This window comes from Pyxicephalus adspersus, chromosome 4, assembly GCF_032062135.1.
Source record: "Pyxicephalus adspersus chromosome 4, UCB_Pads_2.0, whole genome shotgun sequence".
Lineage (NCBI taxonomy): Eukaryota > Metazoa > Chordata > Amphibia > Anura > Pyxicephalidae > Pyxicephalus > Pyxicephalus adspersus.
The window spans coordinates 110,399,179-110,422,212 of record NC_092861.1 but is presented as its reverse complement, the minus strand read 5'-3'; the positions used below and the strand labels follow the sequence as shown (position 1 = coordinate 110,422,212).

Genomic DNA, 23,034 nt, shown 5'->3' with positions numbered 1-23,034 from the left:
GAAGCAATTTGGAGAAAAATGTAATTTCACTTTGAATAGGAAGAAAAATGGGGAGTGCAATGAGATGTATAGTAAAGTATCAGCCGTTTGAATAACTTGTAATAAATGAGTTAATATTAACAATAATCATTTTCTTCCCAAGCAGCACTCCTCTTACAAGCAGTGAAGTCAATAATAGAAAATTATTTTATTAAGATAAGTGGGTTGTTTTCTGGTCACTGAGCACCAAGGTTTATTTGTATGATTTAGGGTATTTTTCAAGTATTCAAGTATACATCAATACGTACATAGGTGTTCATTATTGGTTTGATTGATTGTAAGGGGATACACAAAGAAGATCATTTTCGTTCTTTTAACAAATGTTTTTATATGTTGTAAGCTCAACACAATGTGGCGTGTTTTATAAACACAGGTATAGGTGTAAAAATTATTTGTATAGGACTTTTAAATAATTTGTTTGGGTATGCATTAAATTGCGTGAAGTCCTAAATGGTTACTTAAACAACATTTGGATCAAAGAAAGAAAATGCAATGCAGAAATGAAATGAAAGAAGAAAGTTGGATGCAGCAGAATCTAACACACAATGAACTTCCATGTTCCTGTGCAGATTGAAGGGAGGGATGGTAGAAATCCTAAAGGATAACAGTTCTTGAAAGGCTAGGATGTGTTAGGCTAAGTACACAGGCTAAATAACTAACTGTCTCTGAAATAGTCAAGCGTGTTTACAACGGTACCTCAATGTCGTCCACCAGTGGGGATCACTAATGACCAACTAGGGAGAACCACTATAACTTCCAATGATGAAAGACACCGTGGTCTGCCTCACACTCATCCTTCACTGTCCAAAGAACTAAACAACACTGCTTGTTCATTCTACTGTCACTGGCTGGAATCACAAAAGATCATTACCAGTTACAGTAATTTGCCATCTGCACACAGTTAAGCCAGTACTCAGATGGGTATATTCTGTTAAAGAATAGTGAAATGAGGCTGAGCAGACCTTAAATGATGCATGATGATGCTAACAAGCTTCCTTTGGAGCTTGTCTGTCACCATTGTGGTTTACGTTAATTATCTGGCAATTCATTTTTTTTCTTTTAGTACTTTACATGTGGTTTTACATGACAAAGCCCGTGATTATGCAACAAGTGGAGCGATATTGGCTTTCACTCAAATAAATTTGCAGTATGGACATTACTTTTCATGGAAATCATTATTCATTTTTTGCAAAAACTATGCTAGGATAATTCTGCTGGAAATAAAGATTTCTGGATAGGGTTTAAACATCTTGGATCACTTTTCTTAGGAAACCCATTTGAATAATTTTATTACCACACTTTGCCATTGCTGAAATGACTTTTCCACTTCCCACAAATACTTTGGAGATGGGCTCTACCTCAATATAATAATCATAATGTAATCTGGAACAGGACTGGCCTGTTACATAATGTTTGTGGTGTCATCATTGTATTTTGGTCTTTTTAGGACTGCCCTGACTCTCTTCCTTGACTGCCCTGGAATGGTCTTCCTTGTCCTATTCAGTTTGCTCTTACTTTCTGCACATTTAAGAGCTCTTAAAACCCATCTTTTTAAACTTGCCTGCCCATCTTCTTCTGTCACCTAAACCCTCACTACTAACCCACCATTCCAAATCCCCCCTCCTATTGTGTGATACTTCCCCCACCTCCTAGATTGTAAGATTTTCTCAGCAGGGTCGTCTCCTCCTACTGTCTCTCTGTTTGTATCTATCTGTCATTTGCAACCTCTATTTAATGTACAGCACTGCATAATATTTTGGAGCAATGAAAATACGGTTTATGAATAATATTAATAATAATTTTGGATCTGTTATTTTATATGTGCTTAATTAGTAGATATCACTATTTGAAGGGGCCTTTTGATTTTATATATTAGATATACTAGATTACTATTCTAGTGAACTTTAGGAAAGGTGTTTTCCTGCCAAAAAGTATTCATGTAAAGCATTCAAATTCAGTATACTGTATTAAGCAATCAAACCAGCAAATATACTGTATATTATAAAATTAAACAAACAAAAAAAACATTGTACATATTGAGGCAATATAGCCCCTATATGTGGTAGCTGCATTAGGTGTTTTTATCCCCTTTGATGGCCTGGTAATAATGCAAATAACACACCTCCTGTACCCAGATGGCTAAACCTAATTCTGCACTGTATGTATGGGTATTATGGTTGCTGCCCAAGCTGCTCTTACAACATTTAACAAATTAAAAAGCAAACACTCATACCCTAATATCCAATCATTCTCTTTTTATTATTCGCTCTCCTCTTCCTTCCCACACTCCACGTCCTTCTGACAACCCAAATTAAGATAGAAAATGTCTCACAACTCCTTGGCCAATATAAATAAAATTGCATCTAGAGTGCACTTAAATATAATTTTAGAGTTTATTGCAGAGGATATAAGCACTATAATAACATATAGGCACTTGCATCTATCTGTAAGCCTGAAGTTAAAGGCATACTTATTGCAACACATATCTTATGGATCTTATTACAAAAGAAATAAACTCTCGAAGGTTGCTACGTACACCTTATGACAGCGTTTATGGATCTAAATTTCCTTTAGATGCACAAATTGCAAATAGCTAAAGAAACCTCTGGCAACCTCCTAAAGAACAAAAAGTTCAATGGAACCCTGTCTAAGAAACACTGCCTTATATTTAATACTCAGATATATTTATATCCAGATCATTCAAACATGACTGTCCTTGTTCATTTCCATTACATAGGAAAAAAGGGTGGGGATATTAGTACTTTACAGAAGAAAGATAACATTTTTCAATGTTTCAGTTCAGTTAAAAGGAAATTATAAAGACACTGCATTTCTGCAAATATCAACCAGTAATCTTAGTATCTGTTCACAATGTTCTTAGGCTTTTAACAGCAACTAATGCAACCACCACATTTTGGACCAGTAAGCTACAACATATTACATTATTTTCTTAGGTTTAGTTATCCTTCAGAAAAAAAAAAACAGGTTATCAATTTCTAGCAACTGTAAAATTGACAATTTAGCAAAGTAAAGAACATTGATGACATTACTCTTGATCAGAACATGTATTACTAGAAGACTACAAATATGTTGTATTTTGAGAAATGCCATGAAATTGCAAACTATATCCCAAAGCTGCAATTTAATCCTTTCAGCTGACTTCACTTCCGAATTACAGAGTCTATGCAGCTGTGGCACTATTCAAAATCTGTTTCCGATCCCAACACTATAATTTAAAATTGCTAAAAAAAAAAAAGGACGTGTTCAGCTGGGTGTGATTGTGTAATGAAACCTGATGCATGCAATTTTTCCATGATTGATTACGTGTTTAGGATTACTTTAGTTTAGGAAATGAAGAAAGAAAGTTTGTGGTCCTATATTCTTTGCCTCATGGTATCTTTTACAAATCAAAAAGTGTTTGCACTAGAATTGCTTTATCGCTTTGTTTTTTAAAGTTTGGAGAACAATATTAGTTCATGTATTTAAATATATATATATATATATATATATATATATATGTACATATATATCTTGAAAATGTATTCTGAAGTGAGTATATGAGTGTGACTGTGTATTGACAAAAAAGTACACACATCATCAGGTAAGACTATGTTTACAGTTTCGGCTAAAACAGCTTTTCCTGGACCACATCTAGTACATTTTGAAGATGACTTCAAAGGTTATTCTATGTACTAGAACTAGTTCATAAAGCAGAGCTCATGCTTGATGGAAAAGATAATGTAAGTGGTTCTTGATGTTGGAGGATAATAAACTTCTACCTTTTTTCTACTTGAAGTAGCTTTAAAACTTCTTCATGTACTGACGTATGGAATTTTCCAAGTGATCCTTTACACTCCTGTATTTACATCACTGGCCGTACATGTCTCCATGGGCGATAATTGTTTTCTGAATTTGACAAGCATTGCCAGGAAATCATGTAAGTTGTTTTTTGAGGGAAAACATGTTAATTTAGAAACTAGTACTACTATAATTGGATAGGTATTGTGAACGTATGTAGATATATATGGATAACAAAATTTGGGATTATTGGGCTAAGTCCAGGCTAGTGATATTTTACTGCAGAGTTTTACTTTTACACTAGGCACCTGGGAGTGGTAATAGGAAGAAACTGCTTGTTTTTTCTAGGTGCTGCAGGCTGTTGCAAGTGGCCAGAAAAAAACAAAAAGCTTAGCAAAGCAGTTTTTCACTATTTATCATACTGCATCACAAAAAATAAATATTGTCTGCTACTTGGTCTAATCCATGTGTTCTATACTAAATCAAGTGTGCTGAATCCAAATCTGAAGCCAGTCTAGGACTACAGGATCCTAAGTTAATTATGCGTATACACGCAATAAGCTACATTCTCTCGTTCTGCAGTTACTATGTAATCTCTATACATAACTAACTTTTGCCTCAAAGTTCCATGACATTACCAAAACTTAGTTTTATGTTGCAACAATGTATACAATTACACATATTTCACCTGAGTCCTTGTTCAACACACATTTATACTTCAGAAGTGTTTCAGGCACTTGCTTTTGTGGTTCTCCGCTGTCTCCCGTTGCAGAATCCAACAGTAGTGGCCCGTCATGTTGGGGTTGCACTGGCCTTGATATCTTGTTTCCATAACAGAAATGTCCTGGTGGAACCTCTCCCCTTGTTCATCACTCACATCACCCAAATTTTGTGGGAAGAAATCAAGATGAAAATGTAAGAAATTAATTTTAAGTGACATTCGGCAGCCAAGTTGATGGTATGATGTTAGCCTGTTGTTAACGAGTTTAGCATGGTTTTCAGCTTGCTGGCTGCCCAGAAAGTTTTTTGCAACTAGCACAAATGAATCCCAAACAGCAAGTTCAAGTGGGAGGAGTTTGCCTTTGAATGTGGCATCATGCATCAAATTGTGGATTTGGGGACCAACAAAAATGCCTGCTTTCAGTTTAGCATCTGTTATAACTTTTCCAAACTTGTCCTTCAGATACTGAAAACCCAGTATCACAATCCATTGCAATATCAATGTTTTTCATTAATTAAATTTATATATGAAGTGTCGGAAGGTAAACTTTCTGTCGATCAATTAGTGTCTTAGGCTTCACGTTGTACTGGGCAACAGTGTGTTCAGGTCTGTGTGGCCATTCTTTTACTTTGTAATGGTTGCTGTCATCAGGTCACCACAAACGTTCCACTTGTGCTTTGAATAGTTAATCAATTTCAAAATGACCTCCATGGATCCGTATGTCTCTTTTATTCCCTCGACATGGGCAAGAGGAACAGAAGATTTTTTGTTACCTTTATGCAGCAATACAGATGAACACACTCCACCGCTCTGATATGTATTCAGAACCTAACTCCATCATCAGACCACTCAAGTCAATACAGAAGCAAATGTATTGCTTTCCTGCTTGTAATAACCTTTTCATGTGACGATCATGAAAGTGTGAAGTCGTCGTTCCTTTTTGTAGCAAATTGCCCTCTTTTAATCTGAAGGCTAACAGTTCAGACTTCTTATTTGACAAAGACAGGTCCCTTACTAGATCATCTAAATCTAAACCTTACTAGATCATCTAAAGCTTATAAAAATGTGGCTTACTCTCTTCAAATTGGGGTTCATACCATTCATTAACATCGACATCATCCTCCTGTTCCTCATTCAACATGTCACTGTCAGTAACAACAGATGTAGGAGGGACTGGCACTGGATTCTCTGCATCATGTGGCTCTGGCTTTAGAGCAGATTCACAATCAGGATAGATGATTTTTGACTTAGTCTTCTTCGAAAACCCAGCAGTTTTACTATACAGAAGTAGCAGTCTGAGTGATGGTCTTTTGGGTCACGCCAAACCATAGACACAGCAAAAGGCTCTTTTTTCCTTTTTCCATTCAACCATTGTGTTAGGCCAACGTAACACACCTAACAGCAGATATGAGGTGCCCAGCTTTTATTCTGATCTAAATTTCACATCCAAAGTAACACTTGTAAGCAAATCTCACCCTCTTGGTTAGGTTCTTGCGTTGATCACACGGAGTATATTTGCCACAAATGTAGCAAAAATTGTCTTGTTTATTAACACAGCTGTGCCTACTCATCTTTAGCTCAAAACAGACTCACTATGGCCTAGCTGTACTATCCAATAAGATGGTTTCGCACTAGAGACAAGCCCTTGGTCCATCTCACCACTATAGCCATTTCTGATGTCAGTTCACTGACTTCCACATGGCCAGCCGCTGCTGGAACACGCATGCCACCAGGGGACATGTTCCCCTGTGAAAATACATTACCCAATTACTGACCATTTGAACAGCTATAGTCCAAAATATAAAATCTGTATGTGATAGGCAAATTCTGAGTTCAGATTTGGAATCAGCACACTCGATATCATGTAAATAACATATGTTATTCCCAGTAACAAAATCCTTGTTGTGCAGTGATTTGTATTGAAACTGCTTGTAAAAACCTCTTGCAAATGCCTAAAAAGGATTTCACAAAAGATTTTAAACATTTGCAAGTTACACCAATTCACGTCTATATAGGCAGCAGGGGTATCCAAAAAAAAAAACACATGGCAATGTTGCTGTCTTTTACCACCTAATAAAGGATAATATTAAACATGATTTATAACCCGGGTTTTTGAAAAACTCTCCTCTAGTCTAAGCTTTACCCATATTAACCACATTGCTTTCATTGTTTTGTTTTCTTCAGAGATTAGGACAAACCTTGTTATAATAGACAACGCTTGTTTCCCATTTTCTTTTCTACAGACAAAAAATGCAAAAGAAAAAACATCAAGGAAACCTATCTTGCACTGAGATGCCAGCACTAGCAGTCAATCCAAACACTTGACCTTTTTTTTTTTTATAAAATCATAGTATAATCAATCAATGGTATACATGCTTTTTGTAATAAATGATTTATGGGTACTGAAATACTGACAAAATGCAAAACTGTGTATATAATAGATAAACACGTAGAGTCAGCAGTCACCAAATGTAAGATGTTAGACAGAAAACCAAGTCATTTGGGACACTTGTCAAGAAAAGCTGAAACAGACAGATTTTATGATAACACAAAGCTAAGCAGCCCCAACAATGCTTTCTGGGACATACACACTTACTGTGATGTTAGCTAACTTTGCTTCTGAGGAAGCTAATGAATTTGTAGACCCGTTCATCTTCGTTAAGATGCTAGTTAAAATAAAAAATCTTATCACTGCCTTCAGCAACAATAGTGACATTTCCTAAATTTGGAAATAACTGATTTTCCATACAAGAAAAAAAGTGATTTGACCTTTAATAACATGCTTATCCAACTAATTTAATAATATTAAAAAACCCAGAAATAATAAAAAATTATGTTTTTATTTTTCTTCTTTTTATATGGAATCTGATTTCTATTGTATTGTATGCAATAATTGTATTTGAATCCATTTGTTATAAAACTCAATAAAAATTTATTGAAAGTCATGTAATGTACTTTTTTATCTATAAACTTTGCTATCATTTACTTTTTACATGGTTGTGCCTTTTCCCCTTCTTCCAGGCACTGAATGTTTGAAATAATTTTTTGAATATATAAATACATTTTTATACGTTTTTTAGTATTATATAAAATTATTTAAGTATACATATAAAACCCACAAGAATTTTTTCTGCTAAACTTCTAAGCTGGTTTTTCAGAGTTTTTAGTCATCTCCAAGCTAAATATCAATACTAGGAATTAGTAACTAAAGGTCAACTTTTATCTTGTTGTCCAATTGAAAGAAAAGAAGATAGAAATATGATTCAAAGGCCCCTAATTTTAAAGCCCATTTCCAGTCAAAATAAATCTCCTATTTAACTTTCCATATAACTGGCTCCTGTCTATTCACAAATAAAAAAATGAAATAAATTAAATGTTTTAAAACCATTGAAACCACAGTCACATCACCATGAGCAGTGTCTGTCCCAGTAGTGGAAAGACATCTTGACATGTGCCTTTTTTAAAGCTCCCCTAGACTGGGGAAGGTAAACTATCATGGGAGAACCTGGGTAATTCAGCAAACCTAGATATATATATCTTAAAAAGTTATTCGCTATTAGTTGGCAAATTGTCAGATTCTTTCCAGGTTTGCTGGATAACCCAGGTTCTCCCATGATAGTCTATCATTTTTGAAAGCTTTAATAAATCAGACCCAATGATTGACAACTTTAGGTTTTTAGGACCTTAAAGAGACCCTGCTGATGGGTTCTTCTTACAGAAAATGGGAAGTGTCTTCTCCATGGATTGATGTGATAACTGGAGGAAACAGCCTCCCAAACAATATGTGTTTCTTTCACAGTAATTGGTAATGGGCTGTTGATGGGTCCTTACTGTTTTTTGCTTACTGCTTAATGCAGAACTAAACCCCACTATACTCACATGTCCCAGTTCTATCACAGGGCACCACCATCTTCATTATTCTTCTCTTTCCTAGATGCAATCTTCTGCCATCTTGATTGGCCAGGCTAGGATACTATTCACTGGGTCCTGGCAAGGGCCAGGAAAGATGGGTATCCTGGCAATCAATGCTCAGCTGTGCATGTGCACTTCAGTGTTTTTGTCAGTTCCACAGGGCAATCTGGCAGGTAAGAATACTAATTTGGGAAGGGATATCACCTATCCATTTTTGTGATAATGCCCTGTCTAATCCAATATTTTTAAATTGGAACTTTAGTTCTGCTTTAATACTTGTAATGGGAGTATATTCTGTATTGCCAAACTTTTTGTTAGTATGCATGTCTTTATTTATATTTTTTTCTCCAAAAACATTGACAGTGACAGGATTAGGAAAAACTATAATACAGTCAGAGGTGCTTATAGTTTTGTTTAGTTTTCTACATTTTTGTTGCATTAGGTCCCTGCGGTAATACAACTTTACCCATTACTGTCACTTCTGCACTTCAGTCTCCATGTATATATGGTCATAAATATAAAGATAGACATGCAAAACATAAAGGAAATAAATTACATATATAATGTTTTTTTCATGTATTAAATACAGATATTATATTTTAGATATATTTTAAGTGATAGTGGTGCTTTAAAAAAGCTGAATAGGAATTTAAAATGAGGAGCCTTTGTACAAAACATACAACTTTTCCTGCAATGGTAGACCAGAAAAAGTTTATATAAAATATATATATTTTAATCTGCAATATTCTGTATGTGTCCTTCTTCTAACTTTAGCTATTGGATCCTAATAATTAGAAGAATCATGACAACAAACTAGATAATGACTTTATCATACAAAAGGATGTAGTTTTAACACTGTCATGTTACCAGCATAATTTAGATTCAAAATTTCTAGTTTACTATAAAAAAGGAAACAAACAACATCAGGGGGGAGGACTATAAAGATAGTTGGCACACTTCTGGAGTTCACATAAAAGAACAGAGATTTTACAGCCAATCATTGCACCAATTCAGTTATCTAGGAAAAGTATACACATCTATACTCTATAGCTAATAAACTTCTTTTTGGTCCTAGATAGGTTGGGAAGAATTAGGACCCCACTTGTCTTTTTGCTGGGTGGAATAAATGCCACTGAAAGAAAGTGATGAGACGTCAAAAACTAAACAAATGCCACTGAAACAAGAAGCAAGGGTAAATGTTTTAAGAAGGACACCTGTTCCAGTGAAAACGGTCTAAGAGGGGATTCTCCCTGACTTTGTAAATGTTTTCTCTCATTTCCTGTTAGAACTTTGTAAAAGGAAGAAAAGAAACCTGTTTCAACACGTGACAAGATACAGCAAAAAAAAATTACAACGTTTTAACTGTTCTCTTCTCTATCTTAAACTAAGAGTTTGGACTTTTCATAAATTTCAGGATTCTAAAAATGTAAAACACAATACAAATATATAAAGCACCGTACAAATATATAAATATATGTATATATATATATATATATATATATATATATATATATATGTGTGTGTGTGTGTGTGTTGTGTGTGTGTGTGTGTTTATAACTGGTGACCCAAAACTCATTCCATTTTTGTTCCAGGTTACATAGCATATATATGTCACATTTTTTTGTGCACATTGCATAGTAAATATATATACATTATATGTATATCAAACTGTTTCACAATGACTGTGCAATGAGATAGTAGATGTGCAGATCTTTTAGAAAAACAGTCCCAAATAATGGATTTCTTTAAATGGCATAGAAATATTTAGCTAGATGGAATGCATTTTAGGATAATGTTTTCTATGCAAAGTACTACTTACATAATGATACACAATGGAGTTGATTTACTAAAAGAATAGAGCATGCCTAGTTTGTAAGGTAAATGTTCACTGTATGTTTCTTTTCAATTCCCTCGCATATGATTGGGTATTTATAGTGAATGCATCTTTACCTTGTTTACCAAGTGATAAAAACATTTTGCAGCCTGTACTTTGTTAGTAAATCAATCCCCTGTATACTCAGTACGAAATTTTTAGTAGTTTATCCCACCCTCTATTTACAATTTAAAAGCTGTGGAAAATTAGTGAAAATATGCAATAAAATGTAATTGATATTCCTCGGACTGATTCTGAGAAAAATAAAACTCTGTCTGCTTTTAGCATTAATACAAAAGAAAAAATAATTATATAAAACATAAATAGGAAAGTATTTTTTGTAAAGCAAATTTTAAAAATGTCGTAGGTAATAATAAAAAACTTTGCCTTTTCTCTATACAGTATGATGTGGGTTAAGCAACTTCTCATGTACTTACTTTGGATTCCCGGCACTGGGCTTCTTTCTTCTAAAGATGCTCAAAAAAGTATTTGATCTACAAGGAGTTTTTCCATCTCCAACATGCATGCGCACTACATCTGAAGTGGTGAAAGCGCTCCGGACATTTCTCTCTGGCTTTGCAATAATAATATACATCTTGGGAGTAAACATACAGCTCAAAGCAACAGTGACACTAAGGCTGACCGCAAAGGAAGTGGTGATGATTTTGTAGTTGCTTCCAAAATAAATAGGCACAAATGCAAGCCATATGATGCAGGTAGTGTACATTGTGAAAGCAATATATTTAGCCTCGTTGAAATTAGCTGGAACATTGCGGGTCTTAAATGCATAGTAGGTGCAGCTCATGATAAGGAGTCCATTATAGCCAAGGGGAGCCACCACACCTAAATTACTAGTGTTGCAGATCAAGTAGACTTCTTTAATGCTTGGATAGGACAGGATGGGCATTGGAGGCTCCATGATAATTAAAGTGACTACAAGTGTTAGTTGTAGACTGATTAATATTGAAGCAATGATCACTTGGGCACATGCACTCATAAAACGTGGTTTTCGAGTACAAATCTTCTTCTTGCTTCCTGCTAGTATGCGAGCAATGCGATTGGTTTTGGTTACTAAAGCAGAGTAGCACATGGCCGAGGACAGACCAACCAAGAGGCGTTGTAGATAACAGGATGTAGTGGTTGGCCTGGCTATTAGTGTAAATGGACATATATAACCGAGGAAAATCCCAGCTAGTATAATATAGCAAAGTTCTCGACTGGAAGATTTAACCACAGGAGTGTCTCTGTAAAGTATGAAGATCAATGTGACGAACATAGTGATAAGGATACCCACACAAGAGAAGGCCACTGCAATGATGGATTCAATATCACTCCACTGTAGATATTTGATAACTATTGGCTGACAACCTGGTAAAACAAAATTCATAATGGTTAGAAATGTTTTTTAGGTTGCTACTACATAAAGCATTGAGGCTGATTTACTAAAGTATTTATTTTATACATCCTTTATCCAATCAGGTGAAGATATTCAATCACATGATTGAATAAACAAAGTAGATCCTAGTAGTCCTATCTTTGTGGTAAATCATCCTCTTTGCAAAATACTACTAGTAGTCAAATAAAAACATATTCATAATTTTTCACAAATATTGACCAACCACTTACCAAAAGTTGCCAGATATGTATTAACATTCTATAAAATAAATAGACGATAAGTAGTTTTTTTCTACAACTCGCAAGACACAGAAACATTTTGTCAGCAGCCCTTTTTGGTAATTGCCATTCATTTTTAGTGTTAAAACTAACCAAACATAAACAACATAAAAGGTCAAAAGAAGACATGATCATTAAATAATAGCAGGCTTGGCCCATTTACACATGACAATGAATTGGGCTAAAAGCTTTTGCACAATACTTTGTTACAATTAACCGCCTACAAATAATCAAATTGTCAAAAAAGTCAACAAGCACAAACTTATCATTGAGAATGTTTTTGAAAGAAATGTATACAGTATGATACAGAATACATAGTTGGTATGAGATTATCCTAGTACATGTATTTATTGGAATATTTTATTGTAATATTTATTCTTTTTTAATACATGCAACCCAGTATATGCAAAGGAACAAATACTTCCTATCTCTTCTCATTTCCAATTTTTGTCTCTTTCAGAGTTTATTTTGTCTTTTTGGTTTTTGCCTTTATTTTATATTCTGAATAATCTCTATACAAATGGAGCCCCTAGGGGACTGTTTATCATATGGAATCGATAACATTGCAAAGTCATCAATCAGCCTCCAACTGTTATTTCTTCTGTGCGGAGTTAAAAGCTAAACAAAGAATATAGTTGGTTTCTATGGATAATAAGTAATGGGCTCAAAGTTTCTATAGGCTCAGTTATAAAGCGGTGGTATGGCCTTATTGCAAACATACCCTTGCTTTTGAAAAAAAAAAGCATTTATAAAGCACACTGCTGTTTTTCACAAAGGCACATTACACTTTGCTCTGCAGCATGAAAATCCTATTGAAAAAATGGATGCAGAAAAAAAAGCCAGGTGAAGGAAAGCTTAGTAAAGTGAGCTTTTAAAGTCATGTGACCTGCCTATCCTCTAATTGCCCATCCTTCTATGCAGAGCTATACAGAAAGTTCTCAGGGACACTGCAAGCTCCATTCCACATCAATCCTTCAATGCAAGGGCAGGAAAATTTTTGGTGTCCAGTGAAACATTGGACAGCCAGTATCTACTCTTCTCTTTACCCAGCCCATAAGTCTATGTATCAATTAAACAATGCCGGAATTATCCTAACCTGTGTGTAACTGACATTTATGCTTAATATAGAAAACTGCAGCTCACCACATCCTAAAAATAAATAGGTCAAGAGTGGAATATGTTTTTATATTCGGCATGCCCATAAGACAACTAAGTCAAGCATAGCTGAGAATACCAATATCATGAAATATATCAGCAAATTTATAGCAATAAATTTACATGTAATTCAAGTCCTATTCTACTTTCATCAGCTAAATTCATTTTGGTTACATAAAAAATAAAAGGTGGGTAATGATTTACAGCTCATTTTAGTTGTGACAGGGAGCGTGTTGGACCTCCTCAAAGAGACATTTCTTCGACAGAGTTAGGGTAATTTCAGATCTGTGGTTGACTGCAGTGGTCTGTCCAAGGCTCAGCTGTGTTCCCAACCACTCCTCCTCATCTGGAAAGGAGCTGTTGGGAATCACTTTGGGAATACAGTTACGGGTTGTTGTAGTTGCAGTGGATTGTGGGTTCTGGATGGAAGATGTTGTTTCGGGCTGCTCCTTGAGTGTCCAGGAACTTCCATTTACCAAAATTTCAGCTGCACTTAACTGCATTGAACTGGATGACACTGAGGTTAAGTATGGTTGAGGTTAAACTGCATTTGACACAACAACAGGGTAAAATTATACAATATTGTAGAGGGCAGCCTTAAGCCGCATACACATGTCCAATTATAGTAGTTGGAAAGGATCTTTTACGATCCTTTCCAACGACTAAGGACTGCACGATCCATGAACGGGTGCTGTAAATACTGTTCTGCTGTATAGAGAGGGGAGGGGGAGAACGACAGAGCGGCACCCTGCTGCGCGCCCTCCCTCTTTGCTTCTATTAGGCTCATTCGTTGTCCGTGGATCCACCAGGACAGTCGTTCGGACGATGGATGACAGGCGTTGTACACACGCCAAATTCTTGTCCAATATCGGCCTTGAGCCGACTATCGGGCGAGAACCTTTGGACGTGTACGTAGCTTTAAGGTCTGTTCAGCACACTGTAGGCACACACGTTTTTTACTCAAGCTTTGGCTGATTTTAAATAAACAAAAAATAAGACTTTAAAACTTTTTTTTTAATGCACTTTGAATGAGTTTAGCTGATTAAAACGAAAAGCTTTCATTATAATAAACAAGAATATGGTAATGTATTTTATTTTTAAAAAATTTAAACTTTATTGCTAGATACATGAGTTAAAATTGCTTTATAATTTAGACTTGATTAAGGTACTATAGGCAGAGGGATATAAACTTATTATCCACTATTATCCACTTACAATAATTCAGTAATTTAATACCACTGGCCACTAAGCAATACTCTGTAATATCAACATTTAATTTCTCTTTGCACTGTGCCATGTAAATTAAATAAGCTGTATGTATTTCCAGTTTATACTGACACAATGTGCTAAATTATTTCTAAATTGTAATTTATTATGTAACTGCAGGAATGGTATATTACTTCTAATACAATTTTTTTATGTATTTTTATATTAATTAATTATTCATTGTACTTCTAAATAGTATACTGTTTTATTTTTTTACAACCTATTTATGAGGCATTTGATGAGATACGTGCATAATGTAATTAACTGAGCGTAGACACTTGCTGTATGCCTGCAATCTAGCACAAAAACATAAGGTTCATTTAAGGTTCACAGTCAACGAGATGTCTAACTTTAGGACAAACAATAGGCATTGTGTAACAGATTCTTTTCATTCGTTATACATTAGGCAAATATGTTGTTGCAGTGAAGAACAGGGAAAGAATACTGCATTTACATATTTATTGTACGTTTTTGAATTCACTACTCCAGCAAACAGTTTGTTGAAGGTAATCTCCATCTGCTTGGCACTTACAATGATGCTACCTTATGGTGTTTTTATAGCATCAGAAATGTGAGCCTTTTTTGTGACTTACATAAGCAGTTATCAAGAAATCGCCATGTACACCCCTCTAAAACAATCTTCAAAATCAAGGTATGTCTCGTAGGGGCATTAAAATGTCAGCTTTGATAATCTGACAATGGTGAGATTCTGGATTCAGTAAGTGTCACTAAAGAGTTGATACCACATTCCAATGATATACATTAAAAGGTACAAGGTGAGTATTCAGGACTTTTTAGGCATACTTACATACATACTTATGTATGATTATTACCCTGGGCCTGATATACTAAAGCTCTCCATGGCTGGAGAGAATACACTTTCATTAGTGAAGCTGGGTGACCCAGCAAACCTGAAATGGATCTGGCCGAGGAGTGAAAACATTTGCCAACAAATAGTGAATTACTTTAATGAAATCCATTCCAGGTTTGCTGGCTCACACAGGCTCACTGTTGAAAGTATATCCCAGAGCTTAAAAAAAAACAGCTTTTAAAAACACCAACCACAACTTTTTTCAAAAACAATTTAAAAATCAAGTAGAACTCTATTTAAACAACAAGCAAGGTCATGTGGGGACCCTGGTCACATGCCCAAATCCTAAATGCCAAATTTATAAGTGCAATGGGAAATTAAGCCAGGAAATTACATCATAATCATCATCATCCTCTACTAACATCACTGATGAATTCACCTTCTTCATCTGCCTGCAACTAACTGCGTTTATTTCTCCTTCTACAGGTACGTCTCCCATTCTGGCTGCCAAATTTCAGCCCTGTGTATCCAATTGTTTTCCATCACAATCCTCATCTGATTGTGTATGGTACGTGTTCCATTGCAGATGAATTTATTGCACCAACCAATCTCTCCATAAATTTATCTGTTCACTATGCCTTAGTTCCACCTAGTGCACATTGATATTGATTGCCCTGCCAACTCCTCCCCTACCCAGGTTCAACTGATATCCCAAATTCCTTGTTATCCCATCAGTTCATCCATATTCAGGGCCCATAGCACTTCTATTTAAACAACAGGCAAGGTCACGTGGGGACCCTGGTCACATGGACAAATCTTAAGTGCCAAAATTATAAGTGTAATGGGAATTATTCCCGGGAATTGAACCAGGAATTGGAACATAATTGGACATGCAATTACACTTTGCAAATCTAATCTCTTGAGTCCACCTGGACTCCAACACATCCTCTGCTGCTGCCATTCTGAACTGCTATTTCACCAAGCAATCTCTGTGACTGATTAATTATATCCTACACCTGGAACTCAACGAGCTTAGAAGCCTCACTACCATACATATCGCTTGCTCTCAGTTTGCAACATCAGTCTGTTTATTGTACACACATGGTTCACAATTATCTGTTAAGATGTATTATTCACCCTGCGCTCCCCTTGCTGGCACTATTCCTTCTCCTCCCCAGTCTGATTACTCACTGTCTCTCTGCTCCTTCACTCCCCTTATTTCTCTGTCTGTGCACCTGTACCTTTTTTCTCTACTGCTACATTCTGACATTTGAACATCTCACTCAACCCTGGGCAACTCAACTCAAGGCCTGTACTTTACACATACCCTTAGACCTGGCAACAAAGTAGGGGGTGGTGTGGGTCCCGGTCTATCACCTAATTGTACATACAGAGTCCTTCCTACTCCGCCCTCTCTTATTTTCACCTCTTTTGAAGTCCACTCTGTCCGTCCTTTCAGACCCTTACCCCTCATTGTTGCTGTTGTCTACCACCCCCTGGCCCAGTATCACAATTTTTGGAAATTTTGCCTCTTGGCTCCCATCACATTCTTTCCCATGACCTGCCCACCCTCATCCTTGGTGACTTTATTGTTGCAGTGGATGAGCCCAACCATCCTTCCTCAGCCAAACTGCTTTCCATTACCACCTCATTTGGACTCACACAGAACATCAATGGCCCCACACACATCGCCCTCCTCGACAACTTGCCATTTCCCCTCTCTCATCACAACCTTATCACCTTAAACCTTTCAAACTCTTGCCCCCCTTTGCCACACCCCAGACCTGGTCAATGGCAGAGAGATATTTGTAACATTGACCACAAACTATTCTCAAACTGCCTTGCATCCCTTACCCCCAAAATCACCTCCCCAGATGATGCTGCCACCATGTTAAACTACTCTCTTTCCTTGGCTCTGGATAAAGTTGCCCCTGCCACTTTCCGCTACCCTCGCCCTGCCAACCTTCGACCCTGGCACAACAATCACACCAAACAGCTACAAAAGACTGCTCATGCAGCTGAGCGCAGGTGGAGGAAATCTGGCCTCAGTGCTGACTTCATGGACTACAAAGCCAAGCTTCAAAGCTTTAAAATTGAACTGTCACCAAGCAAAATTACTTCTCTGCTGTCATTTCCTCTCAAGCTTCCAACCCACGCAACCTCTTCTCAACATTTGACTCCCTACTAAACCCCACACCTGCTCCCCCCAAAACAACCTTCTCTGCCCAAGACAATGCCACCTACTTTAGATAGAAAATTTACAAAATCAGACATGATGTCTCAGCTCACCGGGCCACTCCAACCATACCCACCCCTTCCACCTGTAAATCATCACTGGCCATCCTCAGCCCTGTTACTCTGGACAAAGTCACCTCTCTTGTTTCATCATCTCCATCTACTACCTCCACCACTCCTCTTCTGCTGCATTTGCACTTCTCTACACTGACTTTTCCTCCTACACTGGCAAATCCCTCCACAGTTCTTGTCCCACTTACATTTTTGACCTGGTAAAAAAATACTCCCCCAGCAGCTCTCTCCGCTCCTCTGATGACCTACAACTGATTTTTTCCCTCATAACCTTATCACATGCATGGCTACAAGACTTTTCTAGAGCTACCCTGATTCTCTGGAATGGTCTTCCTCGTCCTATTTGGCTTGCTATCCTACTTTCTGCTCATTTAAAAGAGCACTCAAAACCCATTTTTTCAAACTTGCCTACCCGTCTTCTTCTGTCTTTTGAAACTCCCACTTTTTCCCCGGGTCACTTCTTCCTCCATATCTCCCCTCCTTGTGTGTGTTATTTCCCCCACCTACTAGATTCTAAGTTCTTCCAGGTAGGGTCCTCTCCTCCTGTGTCACTGTCTTTATTCGTCAGTCATTTGCAACCCCTATTTAATGTACATCACTGCATAATATGTTGGCGCTATATAAATCCTGTTTATTAATATTAATAATAATAATTTTAGAAAAAATAATAATAATATCTTGTGAACAATCTCAATCTCCAATTTTTAATAATATACATAAATCAATGAACAACCTCCAATGTTCATGTAAACTGGAAACTATATATATATATATATAAATATATATATATATATATAGTAATGTATAAGTATATAGTAAATGTGATGCATGGTTTGGTGGATCCAATCTTTCACTTAAGAATTTGCTCTGCATGTCCGTGACCTTTTGGGAAAATATTAGAATGCATAGTCCTAACTTACTATAGTTAGTTTTTACCTTATTATTCAACAAAATCTACATTTCAGTACCACAAATACCATATATAAATGCAGCCCTCCTACCTGTCAAACCAGGGTTGGGCCACCAGCCCAGATCACAGGCTGTACAGGTAAACTCGTCTTGTACAAACTCATTCTCTTTGCAAGGGGTACAAATCCAGCAACAGCTAACTTCACCTTTTCTTATAACCTGTGTCAAAAATCAAGAAAACAAGAAAATGGAATTCAGAGGTTCGACCAGATTGTGGCTTAAAAAGCTAAATTTACAACTTTAGTTGTATATTTTTTGTTGACAAGCATGACCAGCAATTATTGTTACGATCACATAAACATCATTAGCCACTATTATTTTACCAAAGTCTTATCAATCAAATTTATAGTTAACTTTGTTATAGAAGGGCAATGTAACAAAGAGGTACTTTACTTATATTGATTTATATTGAATTTTGGTGTGTAGGTCCATTGGTTTAAAATGCACATTTGTAAAAGTAAACAGTAGCAGCTGGAGAATGTATTCCGGCAATGTGGCATCAATCTGGGATCCCAAGAATTGCCCAATGGTTTAACTGTGTCAACGAGCTCTATATGATGGAGGACCTAATGGCCTCTCTTGGAGTTATCGAGGAGATTAGAAACCGGAGATGGTTCTACTGGACCTCCTTCAGTGAATCCTCTGATTACTTGACCGCTGCACAAATGGATTCTTGATTGTATCTCAGGTCCCACTCTCCCCCAAGCCAGCCAGTTAACCCCTACCTTATACTTCATGTTTTCAGTTATTTTTCATGTCCCTGATAAAGAACCCACACCCCCCTCACTCATTCTCCTCCAGAACCCTATCCTGCCTAATAGATGTGGAAAATTTCAGGTTAAGTCCACAGAGATTCTTTATGCTTTTCATTATTACGATACGATTAGAATTTGGGAAAGTTTCATGGTGAATTTGACTGTGATGCTCTCATTGTACAGTTTTTTTTTCTCTTTGCACAGATCTGAGGAAATTGTATGATACTTATGTTTTATCTGTATGTTTTGTAAATTCCCTTTGTTGAATCACCATAATAAAGTTTTAAATAAAAAAAAAAACTGTAGCAGTAAACAAGCTTTCGTCAGACGTGGCGAAAAAAAGGTTGGTGGGATAGTTTAGGAGATAGGGCTTAACCCTAAAACTGGGAAAGATAGGTAATTGGTAAAAATGTAAAGCAGATTTGGGAAACACACAGAAAAGGTTATTTAGGGTAATAAATGTACTAAAGCAGAATGATTATCTTTAGAGGGTTAAAATTCCCAATCCGCTTGAACCCTTGGCTTCCATGACATTGCCACTCATTAATTGTATTTGCTAACCAGGGAATGCTTATTAGTGCCAGATAAAGTAAAGTTGCAATGTGGGATGTGGACCTATATATGTTGCATTTAAGGAGAATTTAGACTATAGTAGACGTTACACCAGACACCTACAGGTAAACATTATCAATGATAGGTGGTTTTGGGTAATTTTGGACAACTGTAAGACTTAAATGTGTCTGGTCATGAACCCCATCACAAACCCCACCATTACTGTCAAAGCGTTTAACACTTGCTAAATGAGCTTTCCTACTGATGTCACAATCTATTAAAAATGGTCCTCTAGATTAGATAGAGCTTGAACATTTATCTGCCCTCTTATATATGGACAATTTGATTGAAGAGAAGATTTCAGGAAGCTTTATAGAAATGATTACTAAGTACACTTCTGTCCTCATTCATGCTGTCCATTATCGCCATAGTCCTTGTAATCTGCTACTCTATTTCAGAACATAATTAACAAATGCTGGATGACAAGTAATTAGCTTTCAGTTGTCAGCCTTCAGTGTTTTGAAGTGTCTCAGTATTTAGTTGTGCTGTAAGTGCATTCTTATGTATGTAATAATGATCTTAACTTTGAAAGTTTACAATTTCAAACAAAAATATATTCTCATAACAATAGATTAAAAATAAACAAGCACATATGCAATAATTTTAGCAATATCGATAATATTATTAACTAGCTATACAAAATTACCATAATTAAAGCAACCCTATATTATGGATGAATACTGGACGGTTCTGAAAACACTATTAAAGCTTGCCTGCACCTTCTCGCATACGACTATTTTTTACCCCCTGAAAGACCAACTGTAGTGTGCAGGAGACGGGAAGGGGAGGGCAAGTTGTACTACTTCTAGGTAGTGGCAGAGCTTTCTCTGTCTGGTCCATAAAAAAGCAAAACAATGCCTCCTGGGTAGCTGTAGCCAATTTCCAATACACGACCCCAAAAAAGAGATATACATTTCTTAGATACATAAAGTTTGCTTAACTTAAATGTACTAAAAGTTTGATAATTAAATGTATACCATAGCTAAGTTATGGATGCATTTATAAAGCAGTAACGATAACGTTCACAAAACCATCACTGATTACTTTCTGGTGAGTCATTCAATGCATTTATAAAATTCAATTATCCAAAATACACAACTGCACATTCACCATTATTTCTCTAATTTGCTCCCTTTGTGTCTGTCAAATATACATTTGGGACTATTTTGTTATATCTGTTTAATGTGTTTGATCACGTGGTGATCTTGTCCATCATTCAGATCTGCCTTGTGTTCTCTCTACACTTCTCATGTACAGCCCTTCTAGTATTTGTCTTGGACTACATTATCTTGTACATACATGGAATAATTGGCTTTATTGTTGTATCTAAGAAAGGTAGTTTATTAGTTTAGTAAAAGACACTTGGGAGGGTTTATACCACTCTGCTCACAACAAGATTTAGGAGCATTTCAGGCAGATTAGCAGACAGCAGACAAAAATAAAAACAAATAAAAAAAGGAAACAGGCATTCATTGCAGATATGTCTGAATTTTCATGCTTCTGTTTTGGGGAACCACTTGATAAACTAACAGCAATTCCTGGTGATTGAGTGAGTGATAAAGTGAATCTCTAATTTGGTGTTTGATCTGATGAATGGGCAATGTTAATTTTTCTCCTAAACATATGCAGTAAATGAATTACCAATGAATTGATCAATGTTTGGTGAATGGCATATTTACTGTTGTTTTAATTGGATCGTTCGTAGATATCGTGCAGGATCGTTCGTCGTTCGTTTTCCAACGATAATAATTGGAAGTGTGTACGTAGCTTAAGAAAGGTAGTTTATTAGTTTAGTAAAAGACACTTGGGAGGGCTTATACCACTCTGCTCACAACAAGATTTAGGAGCATTTCAGGCAGATTAGCAGACAGCAGACACAAATAAAAACAAATAAAAAAAGGAAACAGGCATTCATTGCAGATATGTCTGAATTTTCATGCTTCTCTTTTGGGGAACCACTTGATAAACTAACAGCAATTCCTGGTGATTGAGTGAGTGATAAAGTGAATCTCTAATTTGGTGTTTGATCTGATGAATGGACAATGTTAATTTTTCTCCTAAACATATGCAGTAAATGAATTACCAATGAATTGATCAATGTTTGGTGAATGGCATATTTACTGTTGTTTTAATTGTACCCATTCAATCCAAAGACAGCTTAACAAAAAAATAACACATGTATTCCTGTATTCAAACCACCTCAGGCTTGATTTGAAGGTCACTTAACATGTTTTTGAAAAACAGAATGAATAGTACTATGCAAGGAAAATTATTTGGTTAAATTTAGTAATGCTGTTCTTCTTTTTTATTGTATTTTGTTGTGTCATAGGTATTTGAATTAGTATTATTTCTATACACATTGGGCCTGATTTATTAAACCTCTCCAAGGCTGGAGATGATGCACTTTAATGAGTGAAGCTGGGTAATCAAGCAAACTTTGATGCAAGCAGACATTGGTGCCATAATACTTATTTCTATAGATCTTTAAATAGGAAGACATTGGCAATCATTGCTTTAAAGTATGTCCAGATTCATCTCAATGTAGCCTGATTATATTGACTAGTTATTATTAGTAAAACAATTGAGGGGTGCTTTAGAGCATTAGATGCATGAGAAAAGATATCTTTCCAAAGTAAAATAAGGTAATTAAAGTGTTTGTAGTAAATACCAACATGCAGTTGACTACTAATCACCATTTATTCCATATTTAATTACACAGATTACCTGGGAATTGAGTAGGAGGACTTGCTGGCAGTGCTTACAAAGAAAGTTAGCTAGGGAAATCATGTGTGCGCTTTTTGTGATGTGTGTAACCATCAGAAGGCCAAGACTGGGAACTACCATAATGTTTAGCAAACAGTCCAACTGTGATTGCTGAGCTAACTTGTCCTATTGTATGCCCAGGTGTCTAAATCAGAACTAAAATATTACCACAATGTCTTTGGAGTAATGTAATAAAATTTCTTCACACCTAGCTAACCATTCTTCTCACTTCTGTCTAAACTGTCTCTAGAATCAGAAGCAGCCAGTATGAAGTATCTCTGTTGCCAAACTGTTATTTTTTTATTTTTATTTTGTTGCTATCTGACTCATTGTGCTAATAATAAAATAAATCAGAATCAAATAAGATGCTCTATCATTT

The 23,034-nt window shown here is 36.1% G+C and overlaps 1 protein-coding gene across 1 annotated transcript in view; it reads right to left on the bottom strand.

Moving 5' to 3' along the window:
• Window positions 1–23,034, bottom strand: part of GRM1 (glutamate metabotropic receptor 1) — a 175,611-nt gene that overhangs the window by 7,227 nt on the left and 145,350 nt on the right. The window contains exons 6-7 of the mRNA XM_072410246.1: window positions 18,558–18,684; window positions 10,781–11,711 (exon numbers count right to left, since the gene is read on the bottom strand). Of these exons, the coding sequence (XP_072266347.1) occupies window positions 10,781–11,711; window positions 18,558–18,684 (1,058 nt within the window). The remainder of the gene's footprint in view (window positions 1–10,780; window positions 11,712–18,557; window positions 18,685–23,034) is intronic.